Source organism: Furipterus horrens, unplaced genomic scaffold (assembly GCF_987537825.1).
Source record: "Furipterus horrens unplaced genomic scaffold, mFurHor1.1.pri manual_scaffold_1, whole genome shotgun sequence".
NCBI lineage: Eukaryota > Metazoa > Chordata > Mammalia > Chiroptera > Furipteridae > Furipterus > Furipterus horrens.
Window position 1 is genome coordinate 214656507 of NW_028327171.1, and position 18208 is coordinate 214674714.

The 18208-nt window shown below is 59.4% G+C and overlaps 1 protein-coding gene across 1 annotated transcript in view; it reads left to right on the top strand.

Annotated features, from left to right (window-relative positions):
* The window catches only part of MROH2A (maestro heat like repeat family member 2A), a 38749-nt gene extending 21221 nt beyond the window's left edge, over window positions 1-17528 (top strand). Inside the window, exons 20-41 of the mRNA XM_090288500.1 lie at window positions 32-154; window positions 1200-1352; window positions 2445-2567; window positions 3516-3595; window positions 4041-4149; window positions 4834-4929; window positions 6920-7024; window positions 8033-8156; window positions 8783-8901; window positions 9711-9863; window positions 10263-10417; window positions 11194-11353; window positions 11434-11627; window positions 11912-12049; window positions 12533-12647; window positions 13719-13865; window positions 14003-14185; window positions 14682-14837; window positions 15434-15565; window positions 16506-16608; window positions 16868-16933; window positions 17392-17528. Of these exons, the coding sequence (XP_090144626.1) occupies window positions 32-154; window positions 1200-1352; window positions 2445-2567; window positions 3516-3595; window positions 4041-4149; window positions 4834-4929; window positions 6920-7024; window positions 8033-8156; window positions 8783-8901; window positions 9711-9863; window positions 10263-10417; window positions 11194-11353; window positions 11434-11627; window positions 11912-12049; window positions 12533-12647; window positions 13719-13865; window positions 14003-14185; window positions 14682-14837; window positions 15434-15565; window positions 16506-16608; window positions 16868-16933; window positions 17392-17528 (2871 nt within the window). The remainder of the gene's footprint in view (window positions 1-31; window positions 155-1199; window positions 1353-2444; window positions 2568-3515; window positions 3596-4040; window positions 4150-4833; window positions 4930-6919; window positions 7025-8032; window positions 8157-8782; window positions 8902-9710; window positions 9864-10262; window positions 10418-11193; window positions 11354-11433; window positions 11628-11911; window positions 12050-12532; window positions 12648-13718; window positions 13866-14002; window positions 14186-14681; window positions 14838-15433; window positions 15566-16505; window positions 16609-16867; window positions 16934-17391) is intronic.
* Window positions 17529-18208: the final 680 nt, after the last annotated feature.

An 18208-nucleotide genomic window follows, 5' to 3' on the forward strand; every position in this document is an offset into this window, starting at 1 on the left:
CCTCACCCCAGTTGACTGGGTCTCCTTGCAGGGAGTGATTCTGTGCTTTGGCCTGTGTGCCCGCGGCCAGGTGAAGACGGTGCTGAACGTGCTCCGCGACTTCGAGGAGAGGATCGAGGAGTCTGAGCAGTCCTGGCAGATCGGCGCCTGGCGGGTAAGGCTCCCTCGCTCCACAGCCAGGTCGTCGGGGGGCCCCTTAGGACAACAGGTTCTTACTTGATCCCGCCATGTCTTCTGTCACCAGAATGGTGTTTCGGGGCCACCTCTAGCAGATCGTTGGCTCAGGGTGGGTCCTTCCAGGCCCCACATACTGCAGAGGGGCCCCAGCCCCTTCTACTCATGGCGGGGGCGCCAGGTGCTGGTGCCGGGTCCCAGGTCTCGCCCAGACCGCTGGGGCTGAAGAAGTGTAGGTGCTCAGTGGGGCTGGGATGGAGGGGGTGTAATGGCCACTGTCATGTAGATGGGAGCGCTGAAGTTTGTCCAGAGGAGGGCAGCTGGCCAGTGGTGAAGCCAGGAGCCGGCCCCAAGCAGCCCAGGGCCCGCCTCTGCTGCAGCTCCCTGCCTCAGGCTGTGGTGCCCCAGGTTGGCAGAGCCCCCAGTGGACAACCGGCTGGAGTCACCAGTGCCTCAAGTTTGGCCTTGACCTTTGACCCTTGCCCTGGGGGTCTTAGGCTTCTCCACTGAGCAGGACCTGAGACCTGGATTTCTACTTGCATCTGGCAGGGCTTGGGATTCCCCTGCCCCCCTCCCATGGTGGAGTTGGTGGTCTCCAATACCTCCTGAGAGCAGGGCTGAGGCTGTCTGTTCCCACTGGCTCCCCAGCTTCCCGAGACCCCCTGGCCCAGAGCAGGTGCCTGGCAGGGGGAGGTAGGAAGGTGTGCACAGCCAGCCTCTGCTTAGGGGTGTCCACATAGCTAACTGCTCACAGCTAATGGCAGTCTGGCCCTGCTCTGACCTGCTCACCACGCTCCACTCAGGGCCTGGCATGTTGTAGGTGCTCAATAAAAAGGTATTGAATGAATGAATGAATGAATGAATGAATGAGTGTTGTAGGCACCTTCAGCTGACTCAGTGGCTCTCTTGGTCTTGTGACCAGAGATGATCCACGAGCAGCTGGGGCAGACCCTGCCCCCTCCCAGCAGGGCCGGTGGAGCACAACACGTCCACCAGCCCTCCTTCCTCTCTCGTGGGCCTTGCAGAAGGACCACCCCTGGAGGCGGGAGACAGTGAAGGGCGCCCTCATGGTGATGTACAGCTGTGTGGCCCTGCACTGCCACTGGCAGATGCTCCGCACCCATGTGGACACGCCCATCACCGCGAAGATCATTCACCACTATGCCAGCAGCTCCCAGGCAAGTCCAGCCAGCCGCAGCGCCCTATTTGGTGCCGGCAGACCCTCTCTTTGAGCCAGCCTGGCGGAGTCACCCTGCCTCCCTCTCTGGGTGGTGGGAGGCCAGGAGCTGGACCCAGGCAGCCCATGGCCCACAAGGGGACAACCAGGAGCCCTACCTGACTCCCAGCATTTGGGAGGCCCGTGGCCCCCACCTGCGCCTCTCTCTGCTGCAGGAGGAGGTGAGGGTGGCCCTTCTCCCAGTGCTGGGGTGAGACAAGGCCTGTGTGTCACAAGATGAGCCCCCTCTTTTCAAGTCTCCCTCCCTCCACCTCACCTTTGCCCCCCGCCCCAAACACCTGACCCTAGACCGTTTCATAAGGGACAAGATGTGAGGCTGTCTTCAGAAATGCAAAGAGAGGAGCTACTTTCTTGGAATACCGAGGAGAAAACACAGAATGAAGCAAACGTTATTTTATTATTTTTAAAAATTGTGATAACACGCATGTGACATAAGCTTTGTCATCAGGACCACTTTTAAGTGGCATTCCGCACATTCACTTAGCTGTGCAACCGTCCTGCCACCCGTCTCCCGACCTCTCCCTGGGGCCCAGCTGACACTCCGCACCCGTCAAATGATGCCCTGCCCCTCCCCCAGCCCCTGGCACCTGAGGTTCCACTCTGTGACTCTGACGAGTCCAGGGGCCTCATATGAGTGGGATCACACACTGTTTGTCCTTTGGTGCCCAGCTTATTTCACTCAGCGTGACGCCCTCAAGGTTCATCCATGTCGTAAAAGCAGGACGTTACCTCGGTAACTTACTCTGCCTCTCTGGTGACACACAGAGCTCGGTGTCCCTGGTCCGCGAAGGTGCCCCCCGGCTGGCACTGCTGCCCTTGGGCCCAGGTGTCGGGGGGCCGGCCCCTGACCCCGCCACGTGGCAGATGCCCTGTCCGTGGATGGAGGACAGAATGGGGCCAGCCATCACTCTGAGCACAGAGTTCAGCATGTCCCCAGGCGGCCGCAGGGTCCGGGAAGGAGAGCCGTGGCTCTGGGGCCTTGGGTTCACTCACGAGCAGCTTCTTCCTTCCCTTGGTCTTGGTCTGGGCACAGGACATCTGCCTCAAAATGGTCTTCATGAAGAGCGTGGTGCAGGTCACCAGCGCCGTCGAAAACCTCAAGGATGAGGAGGATTTTCAATTTGCCCAAAAGACGACTCTTACTGCCATCCTTGTGGTAAGCCCGGGGTCCTTGGCCCCGGGCAGCTGGGCGTCTAACTCTGCTGAGTTCCCGAGGGTGGCTGAGGGACATGGGGCCCCAGGGTGCTCTGAAGGCCATCCTTGTCTCAGTTCTGCTTGGATCCAGCTGAGATGACATCCTGTGTCTGATAAAGGGCTTCATGGCCACAGGACAGCCGGGCTGTGTGTGCCCCTGAGGTGGCTGGTTCAGGGCTGGGATGCAGGGGCCCCCGGTCATCCCCACGGTAGCCGCGGCGTTCCTCCGTGGGCGGGGCCCGGGGGTAGGCCTCAGCTGCAGGCAGAGCTTGACGCTATCTTTGCACAGAACTCCGGTGAGCTCTAGAAAATGTCAACGGCCCAGAAGCAGGAGGCGGTGACAGGTGCTGATGGAGTTTGTGGGACGGCCGCTGTCCCTGGCCCCGGAGCTCCCCACTCCCGAGCAACGTCTTGGTGCTGGGCACCGCTCCTGCTGTGGTGGGAGCCGTTCTGGGGGGACACGAGGACAGGAGGGGTCGAGAAGGAAGCGGATGCGCATTTGGATCCTGTCTGGACCAGGAGGCACACGCGCATCATTTCACGCCAGCCTGGCCCGGCCCCTGAAATAGGCCACCGAGCCCTGGTCTTACCTGTAGGGGCACAGCTGGGCTCAGGCAGGGGAAGCGCTTTACCCAAGGGGACACCCAAGTAAGGCAGACCCGAGGGGAAAGCACACGCCCATCTTGGGCCCACGGCTTCCGTCAGATTTTGCCCCCCACCCCCCCCCCCCCCGTCCCCGAAAATGTCAAAGATCAAGTGGTCCTAAAAAGGTCAAACCTTCCTGGCACTAACACTGGGAGTGCTGCCACCATTGGGGTCACTGTGACTGAGGGGGTCCCCTGTTGTACCTGGCCTGGGAAACGGTGGGGGGGGGGGGGCTTGGCAGCTCACTGCCCTGCTGTGCCCACAGGACATCATCAAGGCAGAGCCACTCGAGAGCCTGGTGTCTCCTGTGCGCACCATGGCCATGGACGCCCTCTCGCACCTGAGGTGAGCTGGGCTCCGCCCCCAGAGTTCCCCATTCCGTGGCTCTGAGGCCGGGCCCTGGGGTTTGCATTTCTAATAAACTCCGAGCCGATGCCGCTGCTGCTGGTCCTGCTGTTACACCTCAGCCCTGGGCCAGGATCAGCCCGGAAGGCAGAGTCCATGGTGGGGTCAGGGAGGAGCAACAGAACGCTTCTGAGCAGGAGACGGACAGGATCAGAGCAGGCACCGAGTAGGAGCGGTGGCCTGAGACCCCTGAGTCTGCCCCTCAGTCCCAGACAGTCACTGGGCACCGATGGCTGGGCAAAGCCAGGGCTCGGGGTACATGCCTGAACCCACAGCTGGGGAAGCTGGTCCTTTCCTTGGTGTATGACATACCTCTACTCTCTAGACGGGGCCATGGGTCTCAACTCCCCACTGGCCACTCCTTCTGTCACTTTTCTGTCCCCAGCAAAGTGAAGCCTTTCTACTCCACGGAGGAAAACAGTGAGCTGATGGATATCAGTACACATTCTGTAATTTCTCTCCAGCCTCCAGGAGAAGACAACGAGTCCATTACAGTAGGTCCCTCTGAGCCACCTCCTTTTCTGGCTCAGGACTTGGAAGTTTACTTTAACATGAGTCCTGAACCAGTCATTTGTGGTTAGAGGCAGTCAAGGGCTGCAGGCTCTGTTAGTCAGTACAAGGTGATGCCGGCTGCTATAACAGATAGACTCTGAAATCTCTATGGTTTGACAAGATGAAAGCTGAGATCTAACTGGCAGTGGGGGTGGGGACGGAGGTGCCTCCCATGGCTATTCAGGAGCCCTGCCGTCTTGGGTGAGTGGTTCTAAAGGTCCCCATGGGTACTGACATCCAGCCTGGAGAGGAAGAGAGTGTGCAGGTGTCATGAGTTGCTCTGCCCACCTTCCATTGGCCAGAATTCAGTCACATGGCTCCACTTGATGCAGGGGTTCCTGGGAAATGTAGTCCCAGACTGGACAGTTGTTTTCCAGGAACACTGTTGGAACAGAAGGACAAATCTTTTGTGGCCAGGTAGCCATCTGTGCCTCCAAAACTGGGCTCTGGGAGTTCCGTTTCCTCCTTGGTGAAAAGGGTCCCTCTTAGGAGCTTGCCATGTGTGTCACATGAGATGATAAGTATAAAGATTGCCATGTGAGCAGGAGGAAAAGAGGGGATTATCAAACCATCCCCTGCTGTGCGCACCCCTCATTGCTGCCTAGCTCTCCCTTCCCCTGTCGTAGGCCCTGCACACGGGCGCCTTGCAGGCTCTGGAGCTGCTGATGGAAGGCCTCGTGTGGAGGCAGCTGGACCCCACGGGGCTGCAGGAGATGGTGCAGGTGAGCGAGTGGCTGGGAGCCGAGAACGGCCACCCTCGGAAACGCTGGCCCCGGGGCCGGACTCTGTGGGAAACAGGCATGTTTATGGTAACTTTATTTAGATAAATATTCAAATTTGCCGAAAAGTTGCAAGTATTGTAAAAAAACCTCCTGTATAGTTTTCACCCAGATTCAGTTCTTAATATTTTGCCACAGTTATTCCCTTTTTCTCATCTCTCTCTCTCTCTCTCTCTCATGCACACACACACACATGCACACACACACGCACATGCTCCTTTTAAATCATAGGGAGTTAGTTGCAGACATTAAGAAGAAGAATCATGTTTTATATAACAATACAATGATCAAAATCAAGAAATTTTCCATTGATACAATGCTAGATTCTAAGCGATGGTCTATAGTCGGGTTTCACTAACTGTTCCGATAATGCTCAGCTATTTCCCACTTGATCCAGGACCCAATCTGGATTATGCGTTGCATTTAACTGTCCTTTCTCTTTAGTCTCCTTCAGTCTGGAACAATTCCTCAGTCTTTGGCCTTCACAATCTTGGTGTTTTTGAAGGGTACTGGTAGGTTTTTCTTTTTCTTTTTAACTAGGTTGTTGGCTTTCTTATTGTTGGGTTTTCAGAGGTTTTATATTTTCTAGATACAAGTCCTTTATCAGTTATGTAATTTGCAAATATTTTTTCTCAATCCGTGACTTGTCTTTTCATTAATTTCTTGGTCTCTTTTGAAGAGTAGAAGTTCTACATTTTGATGAAGTCTAATTTATCATTATTTTTTCTTTTATGGATCATGGTTTTGCTGCCCTAGCTAAGAAATCTTTGCCTAACCCAAGATCACAAATATTTTCTTCTAAAATGGTATAGTTTCAGGCTTTACAATGAAGTCTGTGATCTATTTAGAGTTAACCATTGTATATGGAGTGAGGTATGGATCAGAGTTTAGTTAATTTTTGTATTTTTTGCGCAGGGATAACCCATTGCTCCAGCATCATTTGTTGAAAAGACTATCTTTTCTCCATTGAATGAATTACCTTCGCACCTTCGCCAAAAGTCAGTTGACCACGTATGGGTGGCTCTATTGCTGACCGTGGATTCTGCTCCCTTCATGTGCTTGTCTGTTTTCACACCGGTGCCATCTTGTCCCAATGGCTGCAATGTTGTAATAAGTCTGGAAATCAGAAGCAGACTGTATGGGTTCGTAGGCTTTGTTCTTGGGAGGCTGCACCCCACAGACACCGATACGTTGCATCCTAACTTTATTTCCGTTCAATATACACATTCATTTCTCTTTTGACCCACGGGTTTTCTACAAATTTCCAAACAGTTGAGGACTTTTCCGGAGGTCCTTCTGCATTTGATTCCTACTCTTGTAGTCGGAGGACATGCGTTGTGTGATTCACACCCTTTACTGTGTTGGCCAGGTGTGGTCTGTCTTTGGTGACCGCTCCGTGTGTACTCGGGAAGAATTCTGCCGTGTCGGGTGGGGTGTTCCTAAATATCAGGCCAAGTTGGTTGGCAAGTGTGGTTCAAGTTTCCTGGATCCTCCCTGATTTTCTGTCCTCTTGTCCTCTTAGTTACTGAGAGAGCAGTACTGAAATCTATCATTGTGGTGTATTTATTTCTCCTTTCAGTTCTACCCATTTCTACTCTGTATGTTATTAAGCACCGTTACTGGGGAGGCCCCGGAGCACAGGGCGGCCCACGCTGCTGGCCCTCTTGCGGGCCGGCACACATTGGGAGCAAGGCCCAACACATTAATTAGTCTAGAGCCGTCTTGGTGAGCATGCCAGGAGAGCGCTCTCTCTGCCCACGACCTCATCACCCTTGTGGTGGGGCCTGGGGAGAAAACCAGAAGTGTCTAGAACGACCCAGAAACACTGAAGGTCAGATTCTGAGCAGGAGGGAGCAGGAGGGCAATAGCTGGCCAGGAAAGGCCTGACCCTGGGATGTCCAGGCCCCCTGCTGTATTCTTGGCTCTGCCGTAGCTCCTGGAGAAGTGGATCTTGTCGGAGAGAGAGTGGGAGCGGGAGAAGGCTGTGAACCTGCACCTCCATCTCATGCAGCTCTACATCCAAAGTGTCGGCGTCTGCGTGAGTGTGGGGGACCCCTAAGGAGTCCCTCAGCCTGGGCTCTGACCCCTAAAGAGTCCCGCAGGACAATGCTGCTTCCTTCAGGAATGACCATCAGACCCCGTGGAGGGCCAGCCCGGGGCTCTCGGTCGGGCTGAGGGAGAGCGTGGGCCACAGCTTGCATGGATCTGGGTTTCATGGGGCTTGAGGCTCGTACCATGGCGAGGACCCTCTCTAAAAAAAGGACATAATCATGGCTACCATGTGGGTGAGAAAAGCGAATGTTCACTTAAAACAAGAAAATAAACTACCAAACAATGACAAATTTTACAAAGTTTGACGAACACCATTGTTGGTTCATCGCTTGACATGACCTGATGGGACCGCTCTTCCTACCTTTGCTCGCTCCACCATCTTGGGCGTACTGGTCTTCGGGGACAGTTGGCATAGGCAGGAGGACAGTGGTGTCCTGGGGCTGGGGTGTGGGGACCAGCCTCAGGTCTCAGGACTGGGACGCAGTGAGAACAAGGTGAGCAGGACGCAGGCCCAGCAAAGTGAGGTGGAGGCCAGGACAGGTGCTAAGGGACGTTTGTGGCCAGAGGCAGGCTTTCTGGATGCAGGTCTCACGCTGCCCCCTGAAGGAGGAGGTGCCCTTATTATCAGGCGAGGCAGGCAGGGGTCCGAGGTTAGGTACCTTGCCCAGGTCTCACAGCTCGTAAGTGGGGAGGCCCAAATTTGAACCCAGGGCTCAATTATAGGAACGAGGCATGTGCCTGAACATAGAACCTGGGCTGAGGTCAGCCAGACTCTTCGGATCCTGGCTGCTCAGCCTCCGGGGCCCAGCTGGGGGGCTCAGAGGCAGAAACTTGGCAGCAGACAGACAGCGACATCTCCCCTCCCTCCCAGAGAGGGGTGGTACTTTCAGGGCAGAGATTCCCCTCTCCGGCCACCTACTACCCTGCCCCTGGGCAGCACCAGGTGTGCATGAGGGGACAGAGAGTGTGACCCTTGGGGTCTCCTGTCCCTTAGATCCCCCTGAAGCTGGGGCAGTTTGGCACGCTGGTGGGACTCATCGCCCCACGCACCTGTGACTCCCACAAAAGAACTCGCGTGGCCTCAACAGATGTCCTGTCCACCCTGCTGGATCTTCATGGTATGCAGAAGGCGGGACAGGGTGACCAGCCTCTCCAGACTGGGACTGAGGGCTGATACCAGGGCTGTCAGCTGTGGGGCTGTCCTGGGGGCAGGGGGCACATCATGGCCTGTCTGTGTAGACAAACAAGGTGACTGGCAGAGATGGCAGAGGGGGTGCAGAGCTCACTGAAGGGCCATGAAGCTTCTGGAAGGAGAGGCTCATCGGTTCAGCGTAACTCACTGTGGGCATGTGCTGGGCACTGAGGGCCCCCTGGGGCAAGGCCAGCTCACAGATACCAAGGACACAGCAAAACTGGCCGAGATGGGCTGGGGGGAGGTGGCAGTGTGGTGACCTTCAGCGGGGGGGGGGGTAGGAGGGTTGGCTTCTGGCTTGGTGGCTGTTGGGGCGTCCATCTCAGGAGGACTGCTGGGGAGCAGGCGTTTGAGCCGTGTGCAGAGGTGGTGGGGGGCACAGGGAGCACAGGGAGCACAAAGGCAGGAAGGGACGGGGTGTCCCGATGCTGCAGTGAGGTCGGGCCCTGAACAGCCCCGGTGCCCTGAGAGCCGGGGCAGGAGGCGGCCGTGACGTAGCACGTGGCTGTGCCTCCTGCCTTTGCCAACCACGTCTGAAACGACCCCCAGCAGCAAGCCAGACCTGCTCTTCGTGGGATGCACCCAAAGAGCTAGAGCTGGCACGGTGCAGAAAGGACCTCCAGGGCGTGGCAGGAGAGAGGATTCTCAGCGTGTCCTCCAGGATCGCCGAGGTGAGGAGCCAGCCGGGTTGGGGGGCTGCTGGACTGGCCTCCTGGGGCCTGCGTCACTGCTGGGGGCAGGCCCTGGCTCCGCCCGCCACACAGTCCCCACCTTCTTCCTGGAGTCCCGACGCCAGCGGCCTTTGGTCCATCTCATGCCATCAGTCCTTAAATGGCCCAACTCTAGAAGGTCCCCTTGGGGTTCCTGGCACCCAGGAGGTGCTGGACAGTCCCCAGCTATGGTCTCCCATCCTTCTGACGTGATATAATGAGGGGGGAGGGGCCCCAGAAAGTCGTGACCACAAGGCCCAGCACACAGGCTGAGGCACACTGGCAGGCTGAGGGCGTTCTGGTGACGGAAGGTGCCAGAGCCCAGACCATGCCCAGCTCACCTCCGCCTTGTCCCCGCCGCCCCCGTGGGAGGTATGGCCTTCGGGGCTGCAGAGGGGCAAGGTCACTTCTGCCTCAGGGGACAGAAGGGGCTTCCTGGAGGAGGGGGCTTGTGGAGTGGCAGGACAGAGGGGGGCCCAGGGCGCGTCCTTAGGGAAGGCTGCAAGGGACGGGGAGGGTTTGGGGTGAGGATTCCTGTGGGTAAGGCAGGGCTGCGGCGGGGGATGGGGACTGGGAGGTTGGAGGGGCACTTGGGAGGCCTTGGGAAGCCCCGCTGAGCCCCAGGAGGCTTTGGGAAGACAGTGACTACCCAAGCAGGCCCAAGACAGGACAGAGAGGAGCTGGTCAGGAAGGCGGCGAGGAGGGTGGGGGCTGGGTGGGGGCAGGGGACCTGGCTGTGGGACCCCAGGAATGGCTTTCTCTGGTCCTAGGTGGCCTGCGTGCAGTTCAGTTGTGATGACGTGGTCTCGCTCATCCAGAAGCTCTGCGAGAACCTCGGGGCCGTGGACCTCCAGCATGACCAGGCCTCGGTCACCTGGATAGGCACCTTCCTCCAGATGCGGGTCAAGGAGCTGGAGGACAAGGTAGCAGAACTGGGGCTGGGGCTGCCCGGCGCACCCGGGCTGGAGGGACCCGCGGGGACCCAGCTGCACTCACCGACCACGCCTCCCAAACCCCTGGCTGCAAAGGGGAGGGGGCAGGAGGGTTCTAGAAGGAGAAAGAAAGGTGTGGAGGAAGGTGGCCAGGCCAGTCAGCGCATGGTGGACAAGGGCCCGTGCGCTCTCTGTCAGAGGGCACTGCCTCCCACTCCAGAAACCTGGTCAAGTTCAGGAAAGGACCCAGGGGCTCAGTGGAGGGTGCTGGTGGCTCAACCTCCCCATCGTCCAGCTGTGCGAGGGTCCCCAGAGGGGGTGTGTGCAGTAGGCTGAGGGCCACGCTGCCCTGGTGATGCCCAGCCCCGCCCCCCGCCCCCCGCCCCCCAGGTGGCTGAGATCCTGGGCGCCGTGCTGGGCCACCTGCCTGTGGTGGACCCCCCGGAGGTGCGGCGCCGGCTCATCGATGGCGTCCTCCTGCTGGCTCACTACCACCAGGAGACAGTCCTCACGTTGCTCCTGAGGCAGCCCCTGCCCATGCAGAGGTGGGTGCCCGGTCAGCGGCCGCGGACTGCGGTGCAGCCCAGACCATGCCCAGCTCACCTCCGCCTTGTCCCCGCCTCCCCCGTGGGAGGTACGGCCTTCGGAAGCCACGGCCCCGGTTCTGTGAATTCTAACAGGCAGTGCACGCAGCTCTTGGTTGCATTTGACCTTGTTGGCCTCGTCTCTTTGTCCCTTTAGAACCCACCAGGACCCCCCTCACTGTGCCCGCGTAACCAGGTCCCTCCTGTCGAGGGTCCCCCTCTCTTCTCAGCCGGGCTGCAGTCTTGGGCGTGGGGACTAGGAAAGCCTCTTCAGACTGTAGTCCGGCAGGTCCTCGCTCCCTCCCTGGAAAAGCGGAGATGAGAGAGCTCTTCCTCTAAGACGTACCGGCAGGTGGGAGGGGTGTGACGCCAGCCAGTGCCTAGGGCCCGCCTGGCTCAGGTCGGGCGCGTGGAGGCTGTGACCACATGTGTCCATAGGTCATCAAACAGTGGGCCTAGTGGGGGCTTCCGAGGTCACCCAGTCGTGCTGCTGGGGCTCGCCAGGGGGCCGTGGCTTTCTCAGGGGCACTGTGAGTCGGGGCACAGAAAGGAGGCCGAGCGTGGAGTCAGGGACCTGGGTTCTGGTGAGGAACACCTGGCGGCTCATTCCAGTGCCCTGAGAGTCAGCTTCCAGAGTCCACGCACTACTCAGGGGGCTGCTGGGGATCCAAAGAGGCTCTTACCTGGCAGGTGACATGGCAGGCAGCCCACAGTCCTTGTCCCCTGTCTCTGGCTAGCCACCTGAAGGAGGTGTGGCTGGCTGTGGTGGAGAACCAGCCCTTCGCCCGCTCAATGCTGCGTGGGCTGATGGGCCGGCTGGAGTCACAGCTCAGCCCCCAGGCCACCGCCACCTCCAAGGCGGACATCTGGCGCCTGGCCGCGGTGGACCCTCTGATGGTGAGTCACAGGGGCGGGCCCCGGGGCTCCTCAGGGGCTCTGAGTAGGAGCCCTGGCGCCTGCTGGCCTTCTCTCTGCAGACCCTCTGCACCATCCACCTTCTCGTTGAGAAGACAGACAAGGACGACAAGCTCCCGGACCTCCTTCCAGACCTCATCTACACCCTCCTGATGCAGCTGGGCAGCAGCCAGGGGCGGGAGGCCGTGTCGCCCGTCCTGAAGACGTGGAGACTCATCCACACGGGGACCCTGCCCGAGGAGATCAACCTGCAGAGGTGCTCTCCAGGGCCTGGGCTGGATGCAGCCCCTTAGACGTCACCTCCACCAAGAGGCCCTCATCATCCCTCCTGGTGGGGAGAAGTTTCTGGAAGCTGATCTTACTTACAACCCTCTCTCCCACGTGTCCAGCATGGAGCAGACCAGCCTTGGCCCCCTGAGCTAGGCCCGGCAGGCGTTGGGACCCCGCGTCACAGACCTGGGTGTGGTGCTGGCCCCTCTGAGACGCTGTGGGTGTTGCCAGCCGGGCTGCCACACCGTGACACGGTCCCCCTTCTTCCAGGATCACCATCAGATGCCTGCAGCTTTTGTTCAGGAGGCTCAGCAGTGAGCGGCTGGTGCAAACCCTGGAAGAGCAGGGCGTGTGGGCCCTGCTGGAGAGCAGCTCTACCTTCCTGCAAGGAGCGGGCCAGCTGGCCAGGTGGGCACCCGGGCTCCAGCGGCGGCGGGCGGTGGGACTCGCTGAGCCCCCTCCTGCCGAAGGCCTGGGTGACGGCGGAATGCCTCACTTCTGGGGACTGCCAGGTGGACCCGTGTTTCACCCTTCAGGATGGTGGTAGCCAGCAGGGAGGGCACAGGGACTCTTTCCTCCCAATGCTTTGTGCACTAGAGCAGGAGAGGTGAGGTCAGAGGTGGGCTGGGCTTGGCCAAGGCCACACGGGGCTTCTGAGCGGGGCTGGGATTGGGGGGTTCCCAGGTCCTGACCGCTCCCCAGCAGCCCTCTTTAGAATTCTTTTTATAAAAAGGTGACGGAAAGTGAGTACTTCAGCGACGCCCCCTGGCCAGGAGGGGGAGCCCCAGAGGTGTTAGCTGCAGCCATGGGTCCCCAGCCCCAGAGCTGCTCAGCCCGGCTAGAGCTGAGACACCCTCCCTGCCCGCCCGGTGGGCTGTGCTCCCCCCGCAGGCTGTGCGTCCGGTACACGGAGGGCCACAGGCAGAGGCTGTCGGAGCTGGTGCTCAGGGGCATGGCCTCGGAGGCCCTCAGCTGCCGCATCAGCAGCACCGCCGTCTGCGTGGAAGTGAGGCGCGGGGGTGGCCAGCTGGGCGGGCTGGGGAGGAGGGGTGCGTGACCCGCAGCTCTGTTGGGGGGCTCCTCATCTGTGTATTCATTCACTCCATCCCTTTGTTGCCCCAGCAATTTTGGGGTGGGCCCTGTGCAGTGGGGGGCTGAGATGCGGCCGTGTGGCAGCTCAGTGACTAGTGACATGGTGAGCGCCACACGCCCAGGGGCAGAGGAGGGCACCTCGGGTTTTTGGTGGGACAGAGGCACCGGGGAGGGCCTTGCAGGAGGGCATAGCTGGGCAGGAAGGCTGGGGCAGGGCGTCATGGCCATAGGGTCAGCTGCCCCCTCTGCGTACTTGGGGTGCTAATGGGATCACCTCTCCCGAGCGGCCCTTGCTGCCCCTTCCTGGTGGCCTGGTGGGGAGGAGAAGTTTCTGGAAGCTGAGCCAGGGAACCGGCCCGAAACCTTGAGGAGAAGGGTTATTGGCAGCGCGATGCCCAGTGTTCCATGGGGACCGCACATCAGCCTAGGGAGGTGTAAAGCCTCATGTGTGCACATGCACATGCAGTCACACACGTGCATACACGTGCCAGAGGGGTCCCTGTGGGCCTGATGTCCTGGCCTGTGGAGAATGAGGGTCACAGTGACTCTGAATCCCGGAGGAGGGCAATTCTTGCTTCCTGTGCGTCTCTGCTCGGACACGGTGGGCGTGGCTGCCGCCCATGGTGCTGCTCCGTCGTGGTGACCGAGGAAGCGAGTGATGAATCTTGTGTCATGTGGGGAACACCGCCCTGGCACTTCCCACCAGCTTCCTTACTGAGGCTGCGTGGCAGCCGTGTGAGGCCGGTGCTGGCGCCACGCTCATTTAACAGATGTGGAAACTGAGGCGCAGAGGTCGAGTGACTTGCCAGGGCCCCACAGTGAGCAGGCGCAGGGGCCGAGCGTGGGCCCCAGGAGCTCGGGCACTGGGTTGAGTCCTTCCTGCTCCCAGGGAGACCACTCTGTGCACTGAGCAGACTCACACGGCCGCCCGCGGCTGAGAAAGGGGCCTCTGTTGGGGGTCACTGCAGAACGTTCTCCTTTCTAGTTCATGCGCGACCCAGTTCTGCACCAGGAGAAGCTGCTGAAGCCGGCTGTGCTGCTGCTGGGCCAGGGCGTGGGCCAGAAGGATGAGGCCCTCCGGGTGCTGTCCCTGCGTGCCCTCGGCAACATGGCCCTGGGCACCCCCAGAAAGGTGCTGCGGCCGCCCTTGGACCCAGGGGCCCAGTGGACTGAGTGTCCAGTGCTGGGATGTTCTGATCACATGGGGGGTGGGGAGGGGTCAACCCTGGAGCTGAAGGCCTGCTGTGCCCCCCACGCCCCCCGCACCAGGTGAGGCAGTACCGGAAGCTGCTCCTGGAGACATGCCTGTGCTCCCTGCGGGGTCCCGGTGGCAGCAGCGTGCCCTCTGAGGGCATGGATGCCCTGGCCAAGATCCTGGCTGAGCTCCGGGAAGGGGACATAGGCTCCTTCTTCAATACCATCTCTGAGCAGTGCAGGTCCTTCTTTGACAATGTGAGTTCCAGGAGAGACTCGCTGCACCCGGGCCCTGGCGGGGGTTCTGCCCGTGCCTCTGGGGAGCAGACAGGGTGGCAGGTCCCACTTGACCCTGATGTATTGACTGGCTGATCATGGGATCTTGTAAAAAAACAAAAGTCTTCTTCCAAAGCCAACGGGACCCTCCTCCCTGCTTTTAGGGGATGAGATTTCCCTTCGAATGCCTTGTAGCCCACAGCTGCAGCTCTTTGGACACTTGTGATGGGCCGGGTGGGGACTTTGCCGGGCAATATGTGAGTGCAGGCTCAACACAGCCGCCACCTGGGAGGCCAAGGTCACAGATAAAGAGTTATGACCAGTCCCAGAGGCCTGCAGGAGAACCCCGTCCTCATGGATGATCCAGAAGGCTCCGCAGCGGCCGAGGCATTGGAAAGCGTCCATGAAGAGCGGCGGGGGTTTTGCTAGGCTTCCAGCTCCCTGAGCCTCAGGACTGCTTTGCACGTCTCGGCCACAGGAGGACGAGGCGCTGCGTCTCAGAGCCTTCCTGCTCTTCGGCACGCTGGCCAAGGTGGTCAGGATTTCCAAGAGGCACTTCTTCAAGGGGGAAGTGAAGAGAGCCTGGGTCCCGCTCATGCTGCACTGCCAGGACCCCTGCCCCGACGCAGCCCAAGTAAGACACTCTCGGCTTTGCGCCCCATGGTCAGGGGCCCGCTGTCCCCAAAAGGGAGATGTTTTCTGGGCCTACTGGTTCAGCTACCTATGGGCTCCCCCACCAGCCCCGGGCTTGTCCCCCCTTCCCCATCTGGCCCCACAGTCTCCTAGAGAGCCCAGAGGCCACGGGCCAGGCTGGGGACGTGGGTCACCATTCAGGGTGACCCACAAACCGACCTGGTTGATGTGGCATTCAGGGCGGCAAGCGCTGGGTGCCTGGCATCAGGGGGATGAGAAGGCTCACCAGGGTTCTGCCAACCCCAGCCAGGCCCACGGTCCAGTCTCTCGGAAGGGCAGGTCCCAGGCAGGGCTGCGGAGGGCGTGGAGTTGCTGCTAAGGGGGCAAGTGGGCTGCATCTGCCCCCAGGGGGCTTTGTACGAAGATGCACACAGCTGTTACCTGGGGGGTGGGGTCCGGTCCCAGGTGCCCCCCCACCAGCCCACCCTTCAGCTTCCCGAGGCTTTCCCAGGCTGCCCGCTGGCTTTATTGATAGTGCCAGCTGGCCAGCCCGGTCCCTCCTGATGCGACTCCTGCTGTCCTGCTCTGTCCCTCCAGGCCTGCATGGCCACCATGTATCGGTGTGTGCACTTCTGGGGCTGCAAGGCCCTGGAAGACTCCTTGGGGCGAAGTGACGCCAGTGGGGCAGACGCGACGACCGTTCTCCAGACAACCCTGTGCTCTGTCCTGGTGAGGAAGCTGAGGGTGACCAACCTTGGGGGTGGCTTCCCAGTGGCCTGGGGCCGCGGGTCTTGGCTGCCACAGAGGCCCACTCATGACCCTGTGCTCACCTCCTAGATGTGACGTGTTGAGGCCAGCACTGTGCAAAAGAAACGAACGCTGGCCACATGCCCGTTTTTAAGTTTTCTAATACCTGTGTTAAGAAAAGTGAGCCCTGGCTGGTGTGCCTCAGTGGATCAAGTGCCAGCCCATGAACCAAAAGGTCGCTGGTTCGATTACCCAGTCAGGGCACATGCCTGGGTTGTGAGCTAGGTCCCCAGTTACAAGGGTGTGTGAGAGGCAACAACCAGTTGGTGTATCTCTCCCTCTGCTGTGGCTCAGTGGACTGAGCGCTGGCCTGTAGACCAAAGGGTTGCTGGTTCGATTCCCAGTCAGGGCACATGCCTGGGCTGCGGGCCAGGTCCCTAGTTGGGGGTGTGTGAGAGACAACCATGCATTGGTGTTTCTCTCCCTCTCTCTCCTTCTCTTCCCCTCTCTCTAAAAATAAATAACTAAAATCTTAAAAAAAAAAAAATGAAAAGAGATGAAACCAAATTTAATCATAAATTTTATTTAACCCAATAGATCCAAATCATTATCATTTCAACATGTAATCATATAAAAGCTGTTAATCCAGGCTGGTCACGTTTCTGGTGCTTAAGCACCACCGGTGGCTGTTGACCGCTGTGTCGGCCAGCACAGGGTCTGGGCGAATGCCATCTCTTCTCTGGGTCAGACAGGAACGGACCGGGGGCTGGAGGCTGCCCAGGCTCTAATGTGCTGTGTGGCGCTGGAGTGGGGCTTGCCCTCCCTGGGCAGACCCCCATGTCAGGCAGGTGGGAATACACTTGTGAGCCGCCCGGCTCCAGGACCTCAGCCTCCGTGGCCCTGTATCGCTTGTTTCTTGCAGACGCAGAAAAAGCCCGCTGTTCTCTATGGTTTCTTGATAGAAACGATGACCTACATTAAAAGTCACTTGTCAAGGATCAGGATGGCTTCCTGCAACTTGGCAGGTGAGGGGCAGATGTCTCCTGATGCAAGGGGGGCCTTGAGGGCCACTGGGTCAGACCCGGGGTCTGGAGGGCTGGGGATAGGTGTCAGGGCCAGAGCTCTGGTGAAGTCCCCCCCCCCCCCCCATGCCTCCTGTCCCACCGTGCAGCACACCGGCCTGATTCTCAAGTAGGCGTCCTCAGCTGACACTCGCTAAGGTAATACCAGATGTCTCGCTGACCTCCCATCGGGGTGGTGAGCATTGCTCTGGCTGTCATTTAGGGATTATCATGAAGCAGATGTCTGAACGTTACCTGAAAAAGCTGGACTTCGCGGCGTTACGGAATTGTAAGTCGTGGGGAGCCTAGTGAAATGCCAAGGGAACCCCCAGCTCACCCCTGGTTGGGGGCTGTGATCAGGGCACCGAGAGGTGGATAGCCCCAAGGAAGGCTTTCCAGGGAAGACAAGTGTGTGTGTGTGGTTCCCTGTTCCCCGGCCTCTGCTCCCTCCCCTTCACAAACATCTATAAAGTGCTTCCGCCCTGATTCCTTCAGCTGACCCAGGGGACGACTGGGTTCTGGGGGATCCTTCTGTCCCTGTCACACAAGGGGAGCGCCAAGTCACGGGAAGTGTGTGTGGACACACAGCTGCACCTGCTGCCTCCAGACTTCAAACACAGGGGCTCGTGTCTGCAGCCCCGAAGTCCCTGCTAGACCCCCCGCCCCCCGGGCCTCTGTGGGCAGGTGTGCAGGGACGGGGGTGCCGCCTCCCCCCTGGGGTCCCGACCCTCCCGTTTGATCTCTCAGCTTTCCAGGAGCTCCAGCTGGACTCGGATCCTGGGGTCCGTAGGGCAGCCCTGGACACCCTCAGAATCTTGGACTCCTGTAGTCAGCACCAGCTTCCGGCTCCACCTGCGGGCGTTTCCCAGGTGGCCCGAGTGTAAAACGCACCCGCCCACAGCCAGGCGGACAGCAGTGAATGCCGTTTGTAAGGAAAGCGTTGCTCCGAGATCACCAGCGTCCCTTCCCTCCCACTGAAATAAACCTCCATCGCCACGTGGAGTGCAGGTCCCTGGCTGCAGGACAGCGGGGCGAAGGGGGCCACACCCCTCCCCCCGCCCGCCAGGGTCCCACACGGAAGCCCTAACCTCAGTGTGAGGGTAGCCGAGGGGGCTAGTGCCCTTAGATCGGACAGCGGACAGCACCTGCCCCGTGAGCACAGCGAGGAGCGCTGTCCACAAGCCAGGGGAGTCCTCGCCAGAACGTGGCCACGCGGGCGTGGGGATCTCAGACTCCCAGCCTCCGGACCGTGAGGAATAAATTTCTGTTGCTTGAACCACCCAGTCCGTGGTGCTTTGTTACGCAGCCTGAGCTGACACACAGGCGAGGTGGTCCCGGCGCAAAGATGTGGGTGGAAAAGGCGCGCGATTCTCAGGACAGTGACAGGCTGGGGGAGGGGAGACGTGCCATTTTTCCGTAACCTTTTATTTAAAATAAAAACCCCGTAACACATGGCACTAGAACAGTTGCTGTGCATGGGTCTGGGCACTGTGCTCGAACACCTGAAACAGCATTTTACTGAAGCAGATATTCTATTAGGGACAGCTGCAGCAGGAGTCATGAG